The 22,415-nt window shown below is 30.1% G+C and overlaps 3 protein-coding genes across 4 annotated transcripts; 2 read left to right on the top strand and 1 right to left on the bottom strand.

Annotated features, from left to right (window-relative positions):
• The first annotated feature begins 1,091 nt into the window (after nucleotides 1-1,091).
• Nucleotides 1,092-4,671, top strand: LOC105151338 (UBX domain-containing protein 4). 2 transcript variants are annotated; one of them, XM_011065011.2, is made up of 7 exons: nucleotides 1,092-1,349; nucleotides 1,550-1,684; nucleotides 1,825-2,273; nucleotides 2,346-2,618; nucleotides 2,706-3,011; nucleotides 3,092-3,324; nucleotides 3,506-4,671. In XM_011065011.2, exons 1-7 carry the CDS (start codon nucleotides 1,268-1,270, stop codon nucleotides 3,630-3,632), a joined length of 1,605 nt encoding a protein of 534 aa, XP_011063313.1. In that variant the 5' UTR covers nucleotides 1,092-1,267; the 3' UTR covers nucleotides 3,633-4,671. The 2 variants fall into 2 exon arrangements, with proteins under 2 accessions (XP_011063313.1, XP_011063312.1); XM_011065010.2 differs by having other exon boundaries at nucleotides 1,094-1,349; nucleotides 3,497-4,671.
• Nucleotides 4,672-4,806: 135 nt separating this feature from the next.
• On the top strand, nucleotides 4,807-19,018 carry LOC105151337 (lateral muscles scarcer). The gene is made up of 5 exons (XM_087406295.1): nucleotides 4,807-7,410; nucleotides 8,486-8,608; nucleotides 14,181-14,407; nucleotides 16,532-16,668; nucleotides 18,415-19,018. The coding sequence occupies exons 1-5, from the start codon at nucleotides 7,236-7,238 to the stop codon at nucleotides 18,623-18,625; spliced, it is 873 nt and encodes a 290-aa protein (XP_087262421.1). The 5' UTR covers nucleotides 4,807-7,235; the 3' UTR covers nucleotides 18,626-19,018.
• A 186-nt stretch (nucleotides 19,019-19,204) lies between these two features.
• CycH (cyclin H) lies at nucleotides 19,205-21,505 on the bottom strand. The gene is made up of 6 exons (XM_011065008.2): nucleotides 21,241-21,505; nucleotides 20,702-20,926; nucleotides 20,451-20,624; nucleotides 20,155-20,380; nucleotides 19,959-20,070; nucleotides 19,205-19,889 (listed from the first exon to the last, which is right to left on the bottom strand). The coding sequence occupies exons 1-6, from the start codon at nucleotides 21,355-21,357 to the stop codon at nucleotides 19,748-19,750; spliced, it is 996 nt and encodes a 331-aa protein (XP_011063310.1). The 5' UTR covers nucleotides 21,358-21,505; the 3' UTR covers nucleotides 19,205-19,747.
• Nucleotides 21,506-22,415: the final 910 nt, after the last annotated feature.

Below are 22,415 nucleotides of genomic sequence, written 5' to 3'. Positions count from 1 at the left end.
TATATAAATATACTCATATATAAATGATAGCAAATGGTTCGCAATATTTTTACGTCGATATATTTTATTAAGTAATTCTAAAATACTTATTTTTTATTTAATCTAATTTATCATCTTTTTAATAAAAATATTAGAAAAATTCAATAAATTACTATGATTTATTTAACTAGAGATCGACAATTGTATTAGCGCTTAGGCTAATTTACATGAAATGTGGCAAATTTAGAGGGGTGGCATTTTTGAAAAGAATTTCTAACAAATTAGCAATTTACATCGAGCTCGCTATATTATAGCGTCGCAGGCATCGTAAACGTACGACTTTAAAATTAACGCATTGGATTGGTTGACACAACTTGCGACTTGTGACGCCTACGATACAACCAGTGTAAATTCGGCTTAAGACTTGAACGGCTTGAGTAAGGATAGGCCTGTCCAATTCGAGTTCCAAAAGCTCTATTTTTGAACAAATACTTTGAATCTATATACTCAAAGAACAAATATCGCATAATAAAAATAGCAATTCCGTATACAATCGATCAATTACAGTCGAGAAACTGTTATTTTCGTATGCGAAAATTATTCGTATGTGCTCAAGAATAGGGCCTTTGATCTAAAACATAAAGCCATACGCAAAAAATTCAATATGAGTAAAATTTCATTGCAAAGTATTGAGTTAAAATTGGACAGGCCTGAATAAGGGCGATATCGATTTAATTGTATAGAGGCGGCATGAGTCTTAATTCAGCCCTGATTATGTCTAACAAAGTTATTATACATCTTCACATAGCATATTTCATTCTTAAGACGTTTGAAAGCTATAAGATCCAGTTCTGTGAACGTTTTTAAGAGTCTTTATGTTAGATTTAATTTATAACAAATAAGATTTTAACTCTAAAAAATAGTCCAGATTTGCTACCAATGATATTATAATTATATATCCAATTATCCAGAATAAATAAAGCTTTGTTTTTTGTATTGACATATATTTATCAAATGAATTATTAAAATATGCTAATTGGTAAATAAATATTCCACTAAATTACAATAAAAAGTACGCATTTATTTTAGTGATAGGTGGGGGTAGATCATTGTCGTCATCAGGTAACAGTAGAGAGTGACGACTCATCGTACACCTATCTGAACCTTACTCCATTTGAAACGTCAAACCATCGCAAAATTTCTAGTGTTTCACTCCGCAGTTTTTTCGTTACGTCATCAATATTGTTAGAGATTATAAGGAAACGAAATATACGAATATTCTCATATAATGAAGTGGTTTGCGGGAAGTATTAATGAGGCGGTTGCGACGTCAAAATCGAGGAAGGCAGTTTTCGTTGTATTCGTAGAAGGTATGTAATCCAAATTCTAGGTTAGATTTGACTCTAGTTTGATCCAATTCGAAGTTACCTTTTTAATCTAATACATATAAATATATATAACGTATGAATACATGAAATATGTGAAGTACACAAAATGAATACTTCATCAAATCAATCATATTTACACAAATTGAAACAGTTATATAAATATTAGTATAATGTTCTTTTAGGCAAAGATGACACATCAGTGCAACTTGCTCAAGCAATTGATGCTACAGAAGTCTCCTCCCGCCTGGAAGGAGAGCATTTTATAGCTATAAGATTAGAGAGTGGATCCGAAGCTTACAGATTCTTTGCGCAAATTTGTATCCTCTTATATAACATTTATATCTTTCTGCTTTAATGTGAAATTTATTAATTTATTATTATATAACATTTATCTTTTTGTTTTTAATATTATTTGTGTTTATCACATTTTAAAATTTTCCTTAAATTTAATAATCAGATCAATTAGTACCAGTACCATCCTTATTTTTCATTGGAGAAAATGGTACACCATTGGAAATTATTGCTGGTAGTGCAACTGCATCTGAATTAGCATCCAAAATTGATAATGTACTTACGAAGGCAGGGAAGAGTAATAAACAATCTTCATTAAACTTGATTGACGCAGAACAAAAAGCTACAGCTGCCAGTAGCAGCAGTAATAACAATGTTGTTGAGACTACATCTAATATAAATGATAATAATTCCAATTCAAATGCAGATTTAACTTCTGATACAACAGAGTCTGTTACACCAGTAGATAGTTCAAATAACGAAAACTATGTCACGGAAGATATAGCAAAATCTGCAACTTCATTAAACACAGGGAATCAAGACAATAATGAAGCGTCAGCAAAAATAAATGTTGAAACTAAACAAGATAATCAAAATAAGGAATTGACAGCTGAGGCATGTGAATTTATTTATCAAGGATATTTATATAATTTTGAGTGACAAATTATATCTGTTTAACATTTCTAGGAAAAGATTGAAAGAGCACGACAGTTAATTGAGCTCCAACGAAAACAACGACTAGATGAGGAGCAGAAAAAGGAACGTGAACGTGAAATTGAACGACGCAAGATGGGACGTGATGTGCAAAAAATGCGGCAAATGCAGCAAGAGTTAGAAATAAAGCAAGCTCATGAAGAAAGGATGCGAGAGAAGGCTGCAGAGGCTGCAGCTCGTGAAAAAGTCAGGCAACAAATCGCTCAAGATAAACTAGAACGAAAACAAAAGGAACTTGCTCTACAGGTTAATATCACTTTAATCATTTTAATCGTTAATGATTTTTTTATTTAATTAGAATTAATTAAAAGTTTCTTTTATTTTCTTCAACAGCAACAAATACAACAACCACAGAATCAAGAGCAACCTAAATATAATCCAACACCTAATAACGCCACAGTGACCAGAATTCAATTTAGATTACCATCCGGCAATTCTCATACAGGGCAATTTGAACCATCCGATACTTTGCGCATCTTACGCACCTACGTTACCGAAAATATTAATCTACCCTTCCGACAATTCGCCATGTCGACATCATTTCCTAGAAGAGAATTGACTAATGAGGAAAATGACAAAACTCTGTTGGAATTAGAATTGGTTCCGACCGCCGTTATTTTAATTCTTCCTTTGAAAAATGTAAATAAAATAAGATTTTTTTTAGTAAATTTATTATACTTTTAATTATATTCACTTTATATTTTCTTATATTTTTCCAGTCTAATGTCACGGCAGTGGTAACTTCAACTCAAGATGTTGGATTCTTCTCACGCTTCATATGGTCCTTTTTCACACCCGTTATTCGTATTTACAATTATATAGTAGGTTACTTTTCCGGCACTAACGGAGACGCGAATCAAAGTGGTGATACCAACAATGATTCCGTAGAAACAACAAACAACCCCGACAGAGCTATTTCACCAAATCGGCGAAATGTAGTTCAATCTTCGGGGTAGGTTTTTTCAATAAACACATGTTAAACAGTCTTGCATACACAAGCGATGATTATAAAGCTAAATGCATTTGCATTATATTTGAATATATTTAACAAAATTGTACATAAAATATGTAATTAATTTAATGTTTATTTCATGTATTAAATAAACATTCTATTCATGATACAGTTTGTTTAGAAGATACTTGGGTAATCAAGGAGGGACAACAATCAGAGCACAAGGGAATATACACAGACTACATTCAGGTGGGGATGATAATGATGAGAATAATACTTGGAACGGTAACTCTACGCAACAAATGTAAAGGAATACAAATCTCGCTCCAGTCACAGCAAGGAATAGCGTTGCAAGCAGTCGCTATTCAATCAGTTACTATTCTCGTTATATAAATCGTTATGTTGTAATTAATATTCAACACTTCTCACTTTTTGTTGTATAACGCTAAAACTTATCTGCAACATATTCTTTATTAATGCACAAGCATTAAGTTTTAACGAGCGAGTTTTATCATGGTAACACATGTTTGTCAGTAGCATTGCAAGAATGAATGTTTATTAATTAATATTTCACAATTAGCAATAATGTGAACATTATCTGAATTCTTATCGTAATATAACGTTTATTATAATGCTAAAATGTAACATCAATGCATTATAATAAATGATAATGTACATTTTATGAGAGAAAAGATCGTGGAAGTATTTAGCCACAAGTGATACATGGACCAAATACGAAAAGGTTCGTAAAAACTAACATGCAAATCACAGAGAATGTCTTAATTTTAGATATTTGAAATTTTAATGTCAGTTATTTTTATTATGAGAGAGAGAGAGAGAGAGAGAGAGAGAGAGAGAGAGAGAGAGAGTTTGATGAGATGATATAAGTTTGTTCTCCTTTTTCCTTTTTTTTAGATTTAAATCTTTTCAATCTCGGATAAAATAATGGAATGTTATCCGAGTATTGTTAAAGAAAAATAATGATTAGATTAATTATATTAATATTCAATTATACGAATATACTTTTTGTTGATATTAATAGTGTACAGATACACGGTCTGTGTCTTACGCGTGTAACACTTGCGCGTGACACTTCGCGTGAGGCTACTCTATTGATTTATTATTTTTTTCATTATATTTAATAGCATAATAGGAGTGTAATTATGAGTCAAGATAATTACATACAGTAGTCAAAATAACTAGATACCGGAATATATGTAAAAGTCTTTGTGAAAGTAATAATATAATTAGGGATGGTTATTTTTTCTGAAAATAATAATTGAACACAGGATATAAAGGATGCAGGTCTGTCTTAATGCCTAAGGAAATAAACAAAGGTTCATGGCATTATATGGTTTTTATTAAATTAAATCCTTTTGCGTGAACTTAACGAAATATGCACGTAATTCTAATATTTACGTATTGAACATGGCGTAATATCAACTTTATATATGTATAATATACATGTATGTGTGTGTATATATATATATATATATATATATACATATACATAATTAACATACATATAAGCGCGAATATAGCGAAGATTTTTCATGTGTTGAAACATGACTCCAAAAATATGTTCGAGGAACCCGTCGTTTCGAATCGTATATCATGCGACAGATGTGTTTAAGAGGAATGAAGATATATTTTAACTGTTGCACTTGCCACTTGCCAATTAAGCGTAAAATTAACAAACATTTTGGCTTACTAACCACCGCGAAGGTTTCAATTTTCTGAACGTGAAACGGCAATAGCCTATCAGAGTGGTACTATACATCGGTAACATGATCTTGCAGTCACACCCATTGACAGTTTCTAGAGAACTCTTTGTCCGCGTTTCAGAATATTCTTGCTTTAAATCAAATAATAAAATAGTTCTCGATTTTTGATCCAGGCAAATATTTTTAGAAATAATTTTATGTAAAAAAATTACTTCTTATCGTAATTAAAGAATTTAAATTATATTTTAGCTTTAAAATTATTTAAGATATAATGATTTATGCAATGAAATTGTAAGCAGGTTGTATTAACCATTATATTTTGAAAGAAATTTATATAATTTATTTTGTTATCTTTGTATATTGATTCGTCTTATGTATCATCATTAAAATAATTTCATTAATTATTCATCAATGAAGGAACAAATATATTAAATAGCGGTATGATAAATTCATGGATATTCATGTGACACCGCTTCTTAACGATGTCTAATAATACATCGAAGACCTAGTTTTTCGTATTTTAGGCAACGTACTCAAAATGATCTCTCATTATTATATACGATAATTTGTAAATGTGTGTTTTACGAGAAATGATTTTCACCAAAATAGTGATTTTAAAATGACATGAATGACACGAATTCATTAAACGTATTAAATATTATTATATATTATTGAATTATTTATTAGATAATAACATAGTTATTAAATATTTATGGATGATATATGGATAATCAATATATTTCTGTGAGTTTTACTTCTGCTATGCTTTAATTAAATAAATACGTAATTTTAAATTTATTTTAATATAATAATAATAATGTACAAAAGTATTTTTTTAAATTCAAGTCTAATTCAGCCATTGTTATTTAAATGTACTATACATAGTTTTGTAGTCAGAATCTATGATTCTCTTTTTTCTTTTTGTTAAATTATTAAGTTTTATAACTAAATTAATTTCGCATCGCATCTGCTATCTATCATGATTATTAAACGGCGTTTCCGTGGTAGTGACAGAAATTTATAGTCACCTCATTACCACCGTTTAGTGGTCGCTACCGTCTCGCGATACAAGATCATTAAAAGCTTCTTCCAGAAACGCACGTGTTTGCCAAGATCCGCCCAGAAGTTTGTGCGATTGGTCGACCTAGCGCTGACGTCGTGAGCACGTGGCTTTAGGGTACCGCCTCAAGGAACGAAGAATTTGACTTGAGTGCCAAAAAAATATTGTTGGACACCGTGAGTAACCCGACAAAACAGTCGTTGGTTTCGGCTCTAATCTTTCGAACACATTGAGGGAGGTACCAATGTAACTCCTTGGTGGTTTTTATCTTTTGATTATTGTTAGTATAATCTTTTTGATTATTGTTAGTATAATCGTTTTCTTATGTTTTCTTATATTTTAATTAAAATGTAAAAAAAAACATATATTAACTGATAAAGAGAATAAGTGAAACACCGAAATTGTGCAATTAAGTTTCAGTGAAGTTCTATCATCAATTGCCTGATTTTTGGGACGTCGATTAATTATAAGTATGTAGTGTAAAACATCTATAATGAACAGTAGCAGTAGAGGCTGTAGACACATCGGGAATAAGTTGGTTTTCCAGCCAGAAATGGTTGATCGATTAACGTCAAATCGATGCTGATTCAACGTCGCTCGACGTCAAATCAATGTTAATTCGACTGTAACTGAAGATATAATAGGGCGTAGAGTAGATTCGTAAGCAAAAGGGTTAAAATCTATTTCGCTTAGTATCGGACTTGTTCTACGCTCTATTACACCTCTAGCTACAAGCGATTGAGCGCTCAATATCAAATTAACGTCGACCAACATTGAATTAACATCGATTTGACGTTGAACGACGTTGAATCAGCATCGATTTGACGTTGATAGATCAACCATTTCTGGCTGGGCCGGAAAATCAGCTTATTCCCGACATGTCTACGGCCACTACAGCTACTGTTCATTGACAATTGTAGACAATGCTTAAAACGGATCTTTTTTTTTTAAGTGAGTGATATTAAGATTGATAAAAGGAATTTGAAAATGTAATCCTTGAAAAATTAATCTATCAGTTGTAGAATACATTTCAATGAGCGCGAAATATTTACTCGAGAATATCAAAAAGACGATTTTATGTTACTAGCAGAATATTCTGAGTGTTGTTTTGACAAAACGCGTTCAAGATGTCCGATGAAGAGATGAAAAAATCAGACTCGTCGAAGAAAACAAGCGATTCTGCGGAAAATCCGAGATTATGTTCTTTCAGCATTGAGAGATTACTAGCAAGACCGAGCAAGATAGATGAAGAAGAAAATAAATTCTCACAACAGACCGATTTGTCTTTACTTTGCCAAGAAAGTGAGTAATAATGAAATTGTTTTCTAATCTCTGTTAAAATTGGATGTTAATTATTTCTAGAAAGATAACAAATAGTTTATTTCTCTATATCGCTTTTATTCAACAAGTTCTTGAATTATTCTATTATTGTTAAAAAATGTCTTTATAATGTAATTTTTTAAAATTGTATTTTCTATCAAATATTATAAATCATTTATTACATATAATCATGGGGGAGGGGTTTAACCCCCCCCCTCCGAAATTTTTTACTAATTATTTCATTTTGAGATCTTGTTAGCGCACATCCTGATAGCACACATCCACTCACATTGATGCCTAATAATTTTTCAAGCTTTACTAATGAGAATATTTTATTTTGAATTGGCCAATTAAGCGATGTATTTTATTGAAATTTCTTTTTTATTTTTAGTTGTAAAAAATATACAACTTTAGTTTTGACTTTGTATGAGCTTTTGCTGTTACATAAAATATTTTTTTCTTTTCGTTATAAAATCATATAAGCAATTTTGTGTACTTCTGTTAGTTCTAGCATACAATAACAATATTAAAGAATTAAACATTTTGCTTGTAGTAGTTATATTATTTTTTAAATGTCTTTTAAAAAATAAGTAAAAATTACAATTTGATGTACAAAACGTAAATATAAATGACGTACGAAGAGACATTTCAAGTATAAAAATATCCAAATGGAATTCATTAATGTTAAAAATTGTTGCAAATCACAACAACAAAATTGATATATTGACTTTCTTTTCATTGTGTAATACCAATCCTTTTTTTTGTTGTCATTCCGATTGGTGCACAGTATATCCCGGATTGATAGAAAACTCTTTCGAAAAAAATTTCACGATACGTCCATGCATATAATGTGATATAAAGATCAATTTTTTGAATAAATGTTTGATTAATGATAATTTTTAATTTAATCAATATGTCTTGTTATTTACACTATTGAAGATAATTTTATGGCAGTGTGAATTTTTTAAATTTCAAATAGATTTTGTAAACAATCTTGATGTGACATAATCCGTGATAAGAAATAATTAATAATTAAATAAAATAACCACATTTGCAGGTAATGAATTGGAGACAAGAATGCTTGTTGCACCTGATTCATCCATGTCAATGGCGGAAGAAATCGAGCTCGACGATACCGACATGGTATGCTCGACATCTCCTGAACCAGAGATGTATTATGGTGAGTTTAATTAAGATCATTACGCTCTATTACATTTTCTAACAAAATCACATAAATATCTATAACGTAAAATATTCTATTTGAAAGTATTTTTCCTTTTCTGTTGCTTTAAATTAAAGTAAAAAGAGAATATTTTCTCAAGATACAAGGTGGCATTAATAATAAAAAAAAATAATTATAACTATAATTATAACTATATTCTAATTACATTTTTACATGTTTAAATCATTATTTAAGATCACAAAATTGATTAGGATCAACATTGAATTAGAAGTACTTTTTTGGCTTATTTATTATGATAGAATATATTCAAATGTCTAAATAAATAACGGAAATTTACGTTTAATTTACTAACGGAATTTATTTAATAACGGAATTACGTTTTATTTTTTAAGTATACGTTTTAAATAATTTGTTAAATATTCAATAGCATAGCATTTCATTACATGGATATATGCAAAGAGTAAATTTGCTTATATGAATTTAATGTCAAAACCAGAATTTGCATAGATGTAAAACACTTGTATTTATTTTATTAAATTACTTAATTACTTATCAAGTCCTTTTGTCAAAAAGATAAAATTATGGCAATATTTCAATTTTATAATTATTATTCAATTATTAGTCAAATAATTATCGCCTTTATTGCTTATTATACATTGAGAACATTGTTTAATGCACATATAATATATACGTATTTGTTTCGTTTAATCAGAAACCATATTCATTGGTGGCAAAAATTTTTAATCAGTTTTTAACAGTTAAATATTGATAATATGTCAGATGTATCATTTAATTAAATAATATCTGCGTATTACCGTAGTTACGCAAATTTAAAAATAATTTTATTTTAACAATTCTGAAGATAATCAAATTTATAAACATTATATTTTTTTCCAAGATTATAATATTTACAAATAATAATTATATAAATAATATAGTTGAGTAAGAAGTTTTTTAGAAGTTTCGATTCCAAAATAGAAGTTATTTCATGTTTAACAAAATACAAATAATGAGCAAGATTGTATTTGAAAAGCAAAATTTTATATAATTATTTAACATTAACAGTTGCCTATGTATCGTCAGAAAGTTTTTCCGAATTTTCATTCATGACATTTATTATCCATAAAATGTTAATGCTGTTAATAGGAAATAAAAATAGTTTTCTTAACTAATGATAGCGCAAGTATACATGTAGAATCTTCAAAGATTACTTCGAGTCTTTGAACTCGAATTGTACACCACCGGGACTGATTTTGCATCGACTGGCAACATTATTACGGATATTAGAGAAGCTAATTGTTATAAAATCTACATGAGACTTCTCTTGCGGTAACGAATCTGTAAAATCGCGCGGAGAGGACTGTCGCCTGTGAGTTTGATCCATTACTTCCTGCAGGCTCCACGCCTACTCAATGTTTCTGCTCTTCGTCCACTATTTATCTGTCTCCCCTGCTAATTCTGCCATGCAACAACTCTCTCTTATTTGCAGTTAAGTGTAAAAGAACGGTACTGGTTAATTAATCCATAATTAAAATCCCAATTAATAAAATTAATCCATAATTTTTCTGAAATATTATTTTCAAAATTGTATTTATAATCATTAGAATTGTTTACATTTTTATATTGTAACTTTATATAAACTTGAAAATCCAAGAAACGAAAACTTCTTTTAAGACATAATGGTTCATTTATTATTTCTATACACGGTTCATTATACTATACTACTATAATTTGTTTAGCAAATCTTCACATGAAATTATTTCCGAGAACAATTATTGCCAAAATACGGTCGCTAGAAACAACATTGCATTTAACGTATTTCAGTTATTCGACGTGGCATAATGGAGAACCAGTTTATGTTTTACGAATAATTAAATTGAGAGTCAAGCGACTTAATTCTGCGGCATCTCGTACACGCCTTCGAGGACCTCAACGACTAATTTCCATCCGAGGGCACGTAACCACATCGTGATTTACACACCGTAATGGCCGACGCGATAAATTCGAGATCTAAGGAGAGGACAATTCTCGTTTGCGCTGTTAAAACTGAGACATGTGGGACGTCGCGTCCAACTACAAAGCCGTCAACGTAAATCTTCGTGAAAGAACAACATAAAGAGCAAGGGATGATACGAGAGAAGCATTTCTTGAATGAGCCCATTATGATATCGAGCGACAATTTTGCATTCGTATACGACATCTTTTTCACTATATTTTTAATTTTTTACTTCGATATTATATCTCTCAAAATTATTATGAATGTATTGTAGAAATTGAAGTATTAAATATCTAATGTCTTTAAGTGTCAGAATGAATTTCTGGATTCATATATTTTCTTGTTTGTATTATTAACAAGTTTGTTGATAATTGATAAGTAATTTAACTGTTCAGATATTGTTAAGATCTTGACTGGCAACAAAGGATCCTAATCATAAAGTCATCTTCGAGGCAGATTTGCCAATCTTCGCGACTCGCGTATAAATTAATTATACGGGGTTGGATGCCGAGTATGAAATGGCCAGCAACGTCAGAATGAGATTTGGCCGCGCTTTATCTCGTACTTCTGCTCTCGTGCCATTCATCACCGAATAATTAGGGGACAAGTTCGCCATGGCTCGCGGCAATTAGGTAAACTAGAAGGCGTGGTATTCTATTTCCGCGACGCGTTTAACGTGTCCCTGTTCCTCGAGCTCTTCTTCGCCCTCCGTGTTGTCGACTCCTTTTTGCGGTCATTTCCTCTGCACCAATCCTTTCCTACTGCTTTCCAGAGCTCGTTCGTCAATGCAACCGAGTCAGAAACTCGACGACAAATGAGCCGTGCTCGCTCTTTGCAGACTCTTTTCTTCCCCTTCTTTCTATGTGCTTCCGGCTGTGAGCAGATTGTGATAATTAAATATGCATTGTCAAAGGAATAATCCACTAAACTTAATCTTAATATCTATGTATATTGTATATTATATGAATATATATAATATATGTATATTATAAGTAATATAATTTGCCAAAATGTTATTTAATTTATTAAAGAGTTATTTAGAGTTATATGTTTTTAAATAAATACAAGCTGATTAAAATTATTTAATAATTTATAATAATAAATATACACATAGTAACACATATATGTATTTATGTAAAAGTTAAATAATTTTGATCAACTTATTTTTATGCTTAATTGATATCCATGGATTCAGTGTACTATAAATTAATATATCTTTGTTTAAAATAATTGAACAATTTTTTTTTAAATTAAACATTTGAGGAATATGAAAAAAGTTAATGTTTGTTAAGAACAAAAAGAAATTTGAAGTTTTTATAATATACAGAATATTATATTCTGCAAATATATCTAAAAGATATAGTGATCCAGAAACGAAATATTACCACAACAGCTGACATGATTTTCTTTTGGGATGTGGATAACTACATCGAGTGTGCACGTCAGTAGTGCGTTTCGCGCGAAGTGAATTAGAGACGGTACAGTTTTAGCCGACAATTCTGCAGTACGACTATAGGCGAGGAAGCCACGAAAAAGGCGCGAGAAACGCGACAATTACGTCGCCATCTGACAATTAGTAGCCAGTAAACGGCGCTTCTTGGCATAATGTCGCCGCGAATAGCTTTTGTGGAATATTTATTATCGCAATGCACGAGAAACCACCTGAACCATAAGTTGAACTTTCCCGTTTTTCATCCCGTAAGTCGAATGGTTTTCTATTAAAATAACTTATGCTAATGGATTTAAATAATTATGGAATAGATTGTTTTATTTTAAGGATTTTATAATTGTCAGTTTTTATTCTCAATTTTATTCTAATTTTTTAGGTATATTAATAGTCAATTTTATATTTACAAACGATTTAAAATCGTTTTAAGAGTACAGTCTCAAAATGTCATAAATCAATCACTAATAAAACTATATTATCAGCTTAAGATATTACTTGAAACTTAAAATAAGAACGGATTACTAGCCTTATAAAATAGATATAATTATAATTTCAATTTTCAACTTGTAATCTTAGTATTATTTACATATAATTGATAAATAAATTATATTTTTTTGAAATTAATATTTCAAATTAATTAGCACTGCTATTTAGAAAAAAAAATCATTTAAAAAACTGTTGAAAAATTCTTGAGATTCTTATTTCAACGACGATCAATATTAGTACACTGAGAGAAAAATGTTTAGTATTTGTAATTATAATTACGTGTTACTATAATTATGATTATTACTGTTATAATAATAATAACAGTAACTATGTATATAGTTCTAGCAACAAATGTATATAGTTGGCAACCTAAAATGACTAAAATTATAGTTATTATAACCATAAAATAATTGAAATTACCATAAATATGTCAAAATATAACTATAAAATTATAATCACTTGAATCATTTTTATGGTAATTTCTCAACTATTTTATGATTATAATGATTATAATTATATATAATTATATATAATAATAGTCATTTTAGATTGCCAACTATATACATTTGTTATTAGAACTATATACATAGTTACTGTTATTATTATTATAGCAGTAACAATCATAATTATAGTTACAAATACCAAACATTTTTCTCTCAGTGTAGCATAATATTCTCAGCGTTTGTCGAAAGCGTGAAAGCTCAGTCGGATGTTGCGATGCCACACTTTTTCGTCGGATGACGAATGGGCAGATAATTAGAAGATGATCCTCCGACGCTTAAGAGACCGGCGGTCTTGTTTCTAACCGCCTAAAAGCAAGCCCGAAGACATTTTTCATGACACGCGGCTCGACGTCATGTACGGCAAGTCTTGTAAGCCGGGATAAATATAAATATAAACAACTCGACGTACAAAAAGTCACGAGATTGATGAGAAAGAGGATTCCATGAGGGTAATTGGAGTCCGCTCGCACTTAACGGCATGGGTTCATACATATTATTCCCTTCTTTTAAAAGCGATTAAAAGGATAAAGATATGGTGTCCGCGAGTACAGCAGGTGAATGAATGATGACATGATTTCTATGCTCGCATCAATTATTTTTATTTGGTTGTGATACTGTCTCTTTCTCATGTCGAGGAACTTGCGTTTTATAATTTATAATTTGCAGTACTTAATAATCGAGTCATATTTTGGATGGTTTACTTCCGATATATGACATTCATTTATCAAAAAAATATTTAAATAATGCGTCGCATAAATATTGTCGATACATATGCCACGGAAAAAACGATTTTGCTGAAGTATCTAAAAATTTAGTTAGATACATATTTGAAAGTAATGTCTGTTGAATCGTTAAAATAATTATGTAGCAAACTCAAACATAATGAGCAATGTTGCAAAAAAATTTTAATATTCTAGCAACCAGTTTGAGTGTCTCATATAATTACTTTGATAATCTAATAAAATTATTTTCAGATTTATATTTATAGTTAAATTGTTAGTTTACTAATTATCCATTAATTGCTTACAGAATCATTTGAAGAGTAAAGAACTTTTATTTTAAAGAATTTCTGTTTTAACAGAGCTGTTTTGTTCGTGTTACTTATTCCGATATATAAGGGATGGAATATTTTTACAGAGGCGTGCACCAGCAGCAGTGGCGCGAATTCAACTACGAGCGCGGACAGGGATATCCAGGAGAAAACTGTCGCCGCCATTAGCGACGATGAAAGGAAGAAGAGACCACGCACAGCGTTTACCGCCACGCAAATTAAATCCTTGGAGGCGGAATTCGAAAGAAATAAGTATTTGAGTGTGGCAAAACGGTTGCAGCTGAGCAAAAATTTAAAGCTCACGGAAACACAAGTAAATATTTTATTTTCCATAATTTCTTCTTAAATTAATTTTTCTTTTTAAAAGAAACTTATTTTATAATATTATATATATTACAATTTTCAAGGCTAAATATTAGCTGTCTTCTCACTCTAATTGTTACAAACACACTATTTATAATTCCATCGTTCTAACCAGTCCAGTATATTCCTATATTAAGCTTCATGTCATAAACAGTAAACAATTATAATACGAAATTGGATGATAATAAGTCTAATTAAGTAAGAGAAATCCTATTTTCGGTCAAAGAAAATCATAATGTACTTAAATATTTCAGTGTAAATTTATATACATATCCAAACCATGCATCGAAATATTTCTCTTGAAACATCATGGACAGAATTAGAATAATAGATAAACAGTGAACTCTATAACAAACGTACTGGAAATCTTGCAACTGAGCCTGAGGATTGTTTTCCCCTTGCAAGCTTTTCAATATATTACAGAGTTCACTGATCATAAATAAGTTTAATTGGAACAGAACGCAGAAGATCGAAATAGTTATACTCGAAAACAGGATATTGTACTCAATAAATCGCGATAATGAGTTTGACTTCCGTAGACCTTCCTCAACACCTGAAGGAGTTTAACTCTGTTGTACTTCGAGTTCTTTAAAATCAACTAATTCTAAATTATGAGCCTATGGAGCACCATATGTGCAGGCGCCAAGTCGTGGCGCCATGGGGGGGAGGATCGTCCTTTAAAACCAATTAGCACTTCTACCCTTCTTTCTCGTGAACTGATATGGAAGGAAGCTTTTTGTCATGTACTTAACCTTTTCAGACGTTTTTTTTTGTCCGTAACCGGAACTCGATCATAGTATTTAAAATAAAATAAAAAGAAAGCTTTACGCAAAAATATTTCGTATATTTAAAGCAAAATATTAAAAATTATTTCATAAGTTATCAATATTATATTTACAATAATTTAATAGGTTTCATTCTTTAATCTAAATACTTTCCTTTTTTTCGTCGTGAATGAAAACCGTGTAGCTACTAAATATTACAATTTTCTTTTTTCGATATCTTGCTCTTATTCCTGCTTCGTCCACAATCATGCCACTTTCTGTAATATTATCTTCTAATATTAACCAGTCCAGAAAGAGCAGTCTATAATTTTCTAACATGACGATTCCTCCGCAAAGCTCGCAAAGTGCAATGGTTGCGTAAGTCTCGGCAATGCACTTTGTGGCGTGCGCTTAATATTCGCCCGCGCTTTAAATTAATTAATTTATGATCCGCACCCTCAGAATACTCGCCATTGCAGAGATTGTGCCACGCCGTCATCGCACAGTTACTTGCCGGCAATTATTGCCAGCGCCGGTCGAAATATCGCGAACGAGCCGGATAATTATCTCTGCAATCGCGGTCGAAAGGAAGAACGATCGGACGACAGATCAGAAGCAAGAAAGAGACGCGTCGTGTCGCAGACATAACTGTCACAATATTTCTCAGAGTTAACGAGCCAGTTCGGGAGAGCCCCTATTTTCCCTTTCTCACACGTTCCAGCCATCTCGTACGTTTCATCGTCGCTTGCATCCGCCGCGGAACAAAATGTACCGAGCGACGGCTGTTGCGCGCCGTCGAGGCGACGAACCGGAGAGGCGTCGATTTTTTAATTAGAATACGTCGTCGGCTCCTTATGTTCGCGAACTGGCTGGTAGACTCTTTGAGAAATTTTGATATAAGAGATGGCATTATTTTTCTACAATATGCTACTGTTTATTAAAATTGGACTATAAAAAGAACAACATTTTTTAGCAAGAACAACATTTTTCATAGATCTAAAATATATAAAATCGATCTAGGTAGAAATTTAAAATGTATTCATTAATATTAATAAATCTCGTATTAATTGATAGACAATTATATAATATTTTATTCTATTTTATTTTTATTTATGTTTATTTATGTTAATAGTAGCATATACATATTATCAAAAACATTAGAACTTATATGATTGGAAGCACCAGCAATAACTTTAAATATAAATTTATAATTAATACTTGATCTCAGTTAGCCTCCTAAATACTTTAATTAATTGACAAACTTCCATATATTTCATGCATCACGCGTAAACCTCTCTTAACTTTTACAGATAAAGATATGGTTCCAAAATAGACGGACTAAGTGGAAAAGAAAGTACACTAATGACGTCGAGCTATTTGCGCAGCAATACTATTCGAGCTTAGGAATTCCAGCACCACGACCAATTTTTGTCGGTGATCGCTTATGGTATAGATTTAATAAAAAATTTCCAATAGTTTCCAAAAAAGGCTTTCTTCTTCTTGTAAAGATTACATTATTCGCCTATAATGGTTGAAGCTGGATCTTTAATACTTAAATAATTCAAATGTGAATTATATATATATATATATATATATATACATATATATCATATTTTTAGTCTTTCGAACTGCGCACCGAATTGATTTTCCGGACTTATAAACGCTATTAAACTACTGTAATAATATCACAAATTAAATTAAATTGACAAATAATTTTTAATAATTTAAAATGCTCAATCAGGCATCATATTAGAAAGATGTTAATATGCTGAAAAATTGTAAATTTATTGCAAAAAATATTACCTCGGCCGGGAATCGGATTCAGATCTCTTGCATACCGTTCAGCGCACAGTGAAGTGAAACGTAGAAAAACGGACATAACTCGAAGAAGAAATTCTTCATTTTGTACATTTTATTTATTAAAAATATTTATTAAGCGGATAATGATGTTCCGCTGAGACGACGGGGGGGGAGCGAAACATTTGTAAAGAGTGATCCAAGTCTAGGGTCCAGTTGTTCTATCTTGTAGTAAATCTTATCTGTTGAGTAAATAGCAAAATTACATTCATATGCGCGGGTTACCAGATTTATCTAACAGGTAAAAATAAACCAAAAGGTGGAACACAACCGGTCCTAGAATCAGAATTAAGTGGAGAGCACTTGCTCAAATTCTTACACAACAAATAACACATAAAGCTTAAGAAATTCAATCAATCAAAGTTCTTTATTTTATGAAAAGGAAGGAAACGAAGGATTTTGATTGGTATATTTTCTTATGCATTACGTGTTATGCGTTATGCAAATGTCTGTGCTCCCCGTCTTAATCTCAGAGATTTATATGATTTTGATATTTGGTAATTCGTTATCTTAATTACTAAATGGAGCTATTTTCGGCTCCTTAAACGCAAAAAATCGCGTTGCGGGTCGGATTTATAGATCGTGAGTTAATCGCACCGAGCGACAAGCCACTTGACGCTTCGGTATTCTAAAGGCATAGGACTCTTACAAAGAATGCAAGAGAGAAGATTCGGTCGAGGTAATATTTTTCGCAATAAATTTATTTTCAGCATCTTTTTCAGCATTTTAACATCTTTTTAATATAATGCCTGATTGAGCAAATTATTAAAAATTAATGTTGAATTATTTAAACATTAAAGATCCAGCTTCGACTGTTATAGGTATTTAATTCTATTTAGTTCTTATTGATTGTGTTCTCACAGTCTAATTAAAGTAAAATTTTTATTGTTTATATATTATTTGTTTTGCGAAATTTTATTACTAATACATTTGTATAAATTTTTGCGAATCTTTTATGGAGGAAAATATACTTAAAAATAAAAAAGTTTTTTTATTTTTTTAAATAATAGAAAATAGTAGAACGGAAATTGATATAATTTGATCGATTAATTTTAAATATTTATTAATTATAATTTCGTCAAAAGTTATGAGAAATCAAAGTTACAGTAAAATACTTGACTTTTTGAATTATAATTAAAATTTAAAAAAATTATTTAAGGAAAAAAAATTGATCCAACTCAATTAAGAGAAACAATAAAAAAGATGACACAATAATTCCGTAATATTAAAAACAAATACAAAGATGAATAATTTTGCTTCGCAAATACTATCTCCTTCTTAATTCTTTAAATATAAATTACGTTTTGTATACACTAACATATATGTTTTCTTGCAGGTTTTTCAACTATCCGGGACAACCACAATCGGGAATACCATTTCCGCAGCATTTAACACCGTTGCCATTATCCCCTACATTACCTATTATTCAACCATTACCCAGTAGTCTATCGATGAGACAACAAACATCCATCTTTCAAAACGTACCAACTAGTCACCTCTCGCATCATCTAACTCAGAGATTGGACTTCAGGCATCATGATCCTTAGCTTTTGGATAAATGCGTCTCCAAAATTATTGGTAATAATCGGATCATTTAAAATTAATTAATAATTCTTTACGATACGCAATACGAGGCTATGAAATCAGACTTGTTTGCTAGTGATAACGATCGTTACAAGTAACGTACTTTTTTTTTATATCGCATACTACATCAAGATATCGATTACATAATATATGTATAACCTCATCATTATTTTAATTTTTCATTAAAGTTAAATTATGTGAAATATCTATATTTTCGTTAAACATATAGATTTATGAATATTTTTTTATTTTAAAATAAATTTGAATAAGTTCGTATGCTTGATGAGAAATAAATGAAAGAAATGACATTTTGAGCAATTCATGTTTTCTTACTCTCATGGAGCAATTGAGATATATTTTTTTAAACAAATAAAATTAAGTTTATTGTGGTTACTTCTTATTATCGCCAAATATACACAAGGTTCATCTTCAAAGGATTAAATTATTTCATGATAAGATATTGAAATGTAAAGATATTAGATTATAATTTAAATATATTATTTGAGTAGGAAATATAACATATACTAATATAAATAAACCGCTTTTAGCACTTTTTGAGCAAATGTATTTGTTACGAAATTCAGTGATGAAAAATATGTGTAAAGTAAAAATAATAAATTGCTAGTAAATTTATATAATTATCTTTTCACGTATGCATTTATAATAAAGATATACATATAGTATAAAATAATCTCTTAATATTATATGTAAACTTATATATACAGGGTTGGCCATATTCGACGGAAAGATCTGGCAACACTTTTTTTTTTAAATGAACAGCAAAAAATGTGTTTTTTTCCCATGATTGAAAAAAAAAACATCTTTCCGTCGAATATGGCCAACCCTGTATATAATATTTGTAACTTGACTTTTTTCAAGGAAAATGAACAAAAAGAAATATTTACATATTTTTAAATAGAGACGAATACTGCTGTAAAATCCAATGTATAAGAATGAAAAAATATAAAATATAAAATTTAGAAAAAATAAAATTTCAAAATATTTTATACAATTTTTCCCATACAAGGAATATAATTTTTTTGTGTAGGATTATATAAGAAATATTTATTATTATACAAAGTTTATCACAGAACAGAGGGAGATAAAATTTTATTAACTCCCAAAATTTTGTCATCGTGAGCTGCCTGATCCTGAATAATTTTTGCATATTTTTCATTATCCTGTAAATCCTCTTCAGCCAGCATTTCCTGCATTCTCTGTTTATATCTAAAATTTTCTAAACTTATACGAATGATCTTAAAAAATAATATTGAACTTATATATAAATATACTTACATTTCACTATCAGGATTATTTTCTTGATTTCTGCATTTATCTAATTTCTTCTCTAAAACTTTTACTGCTTCTCGTGAAGGTGGTTCCACACATTTAGCCATCGAACGTATTTCTATAAGAATTGATTTGTAATTATAAATAGTTTACGCAGTTAGAGTATATACAAATATCATGCATGTACATAAAATATAATTACTTCGCACAGCTTCTATAATCCCACCCAATTGTTCTCTCGAAAAAAGTATGTCGGTAACATAATTGTCTAAGTTTGCAGAAGCTCTGGATGCTGCATGCAAAGTTGCAGCCAATGCAACTTGACTTGGAGCATAAAGAAGAACACTGTCTGTCAGAAAAATTCTTTCCAAGAATTCATCTATGTGTTGCCTTAATTTTTCAGGATTTTCCAAAGATGTATACCTTGTCTATAAAAACGTGCTTATTTATTTCTGTCACACAGGAAAACATACATCAATGATATTCTTATATCAAAACCTTTATGTCAATCATCAATCCTTCCACAGGTCTAAATGGATTATGAACAGTAAGATTATAATTCAACTGTTGCATGAGAAGTAATTCATTATTAAGAATTATGTCAGATGCTTTTTCTCTATCTCCCTTAATATTTGCTACAAATTGAGATATAGAGACATTAAATTCTTCAACCTAAAATAGAGTATTTTTCATATGAAGACTGAAATTACAAATGACTACGAAAAAAATATATCAAGGAGAATAATTACTTTGCACGCTAGATAAACACAAGTGACCAAAATCTCTTTTGGATGATAATCCATCACACTGTTTCTGAGATAAAATCTTTTAAAGTAATGTAAGGCAGTGGCGACAGTAGCACGAGGCATTGGTGGATTGAATCGACGACAGAAGTCTCTTAATTGTAATTCATAAAAACGGAGTAGTGTACGCTCTTCTGAATGCGAGAGAAAATATTCCTCCTTTTCTTCTGGCTGTGTTATAATTAAACTGATGAAACACTTGTAACTGTAGCATTTGTTATTATACTTTCGTAATTGTATTAATTATTATTTTAATCAATTTATCATTAAAGAGATATTTAGGAAAATATGTAGCAAATTGTGTTGTATTAATAATAGGCAATATTTTATACACATATACATATGTTTATTTGTGTCTACATAACCTAGAATTTCATCGACAATGTTTGGTCTCGGTAATCACAAGTACAACAGAAATAGATTCGCAGATATTGTTGTTTGATAAAGTAAGTTCTAAGTGAGTAGTTTTGAAAAAGTAGACTCACAGTCATATTTGCACCATGCTTTGCGATAAAATCAGCATTAGTTTTCTCCCTCAACATGGTTAAATCGCTTTCATCGCTAAACATCCAATATTTCCGTTGCGAGCTACATGGAAACATCTTGGCGATACGAGTAATAAAAAAGAAAAAATAAAACAAATACAAATTGCAATCAATTATTGGAATTGTAACACACGAATCAACACCCTTAAACTATAAATATAAACTAAAGAATCAGACAAGCAACTCCACCATACGGCAACTGTCAAATTAAATGGAAGAGTAAAGATTAAAATTTGATTCCAATTTTTTGTTTAAATATAACAATAATGTATACATTTTATTGATGTAATTATATATACATATATATATGCAATTAATTGAAATGCAATATCTTGATTGCACAAAATAACAAAAGCATTATCATTTGCTCAACAGATACTACTTTCTAAGAAACAAGTTGAAGAGATCTGTTCTAGAGTGCAGCATGAGTCATATTTCCGAGCTTCTGACCGACACGCACTTGTGTGCCTTATTTAATTATTTTCATCCCTTTATCATTGAATTCTTGTGTGAAAAGTATTGTGCCTATATAATATTTACATTCAAATTTTTATAATTAAAATTATAGATACATAAAATTATTCTAGATAAAAAAAATACATATAATTGTTAGATCTAAAAAAAATTGTTTTTATTTTTTGTTGCAATTTTGTTGCATTTTTTATTATGTTTTTCAATAGATTTTCATTGCATTTTTTGTATTTGGAATTTTACGATTTACATATAAAATTCATTAAATAACAATTAATCATTACGTATAATTTTGTTATGCAATTTTTGAAAATAAGAAAATAGATTATTATAGTTTAAGATATGTATACGTATTTTTTTGTGTTTATATATTAATTTGTAACTATTTTACTGAATACAAAAAAGAAAAATTAACTTTTTCAACAATAAAAATCGTATTTTTTAAATATAATTATAAAAATTCTAATCATTAATATTACTGATTAAAAGCTATAATAACAATGCTAATCCATAATAAGTAGAGTCAATAGTTGTCTAAACGGTCTAAATCCCAGTGAGAAATGACAGCGAAATCGACATCGCTTCGATGTCGATTCGACATCGATTCCATTGTCATTTCTTACTAGAAATGTCAAGCTAGTTGT

The sequence above is a fragment of the Acromyrmex echinatior genome, chromosome 5 (assembly GCF_024713525.1).
Source record: "Acromyrmex echinatior isolate Ae372 chromosome 5, ASM2471352v2, whole genome shotgun sequence".
Taxonomy (NCBI): Eukaryota; Metazoa; Arthropoda; class Insecta; order Hymenoptera; family Formicidae; genus Acromyrmex; species Acromyrmex echinatior.
The sequence above is the reverse complement of the archived record's forward strand: the minus strand, read 5'-3'. Positions and strand labels throughout refer to the sequence as shown.

Excerpts from the sequence above, each read along its gene's own strand:
- LOC105151338 (XM_011065010.2), top strand. The coding sequence starts at position 1,268 with ATGAAGTGGTTTGCGGGAAGTATTAATGAGGCGGTTGCGACGTCAAAA. Across the intron at positions 1,350-1,549 it reads TTTCGTTGTATTCGTAGAAG|GCAAAGATGACACATCAGTG; the intron begins GTATGTAATCCA and ends ATGTTCTTTTAG. Across the intron at positions 1,685-1,824 it reads CAGATTCTTTGCGCAAATTT|ATCAATTAGTACCAGTACCA; the intron begins GTATCCTCTTAT and ends TTTAATAATCAG.
- LOC105151337 (XM_087406295.1), top strand. The coding sequence starts at position 7,236 with ATGTCCGATGAAGAGATGAAAAAATCAGACTCGTCGAAGAAAACAAGC. Across the intron at positions 8,609-14,180 it reads TGAACCAGAGATGTATTATG|AGGCGTGCACCAGCAGCAGT; the intron begins GTGAGTTTAATT and ends ATATTTTTACAG. Across the intron at positions 14,408-16,531 it reads TAAAGCTCACGGAAACACAA|ATAAAGATATGGTTCCAAAA; the intron begins GTAAATATTTTA and ends TAACTTTTACAG.
- CycH (XM_011065008.2), bottom strand. The coding sequence starts at position 21,357 with ATGTTTCCATGTAGCTCGCAACGGAAATATTGGATGTTTAGCGATGAA. Across the intron at positions 20,625-20,701 it reads GTGTTTATCTAGCGTGCAAA|GTTGAAGAATTTAATGTCTC; the intron begins GTAATTATTCTC and ends ACTCTATTTTAG. Across the intron at positions 20,071-20,154 it reads GATTATAGAAGCTGTGCGAA|AAATACGTTCGATGGCTAAA; the intron begins GTAATTATATTT and ends CAATTCTTATAG.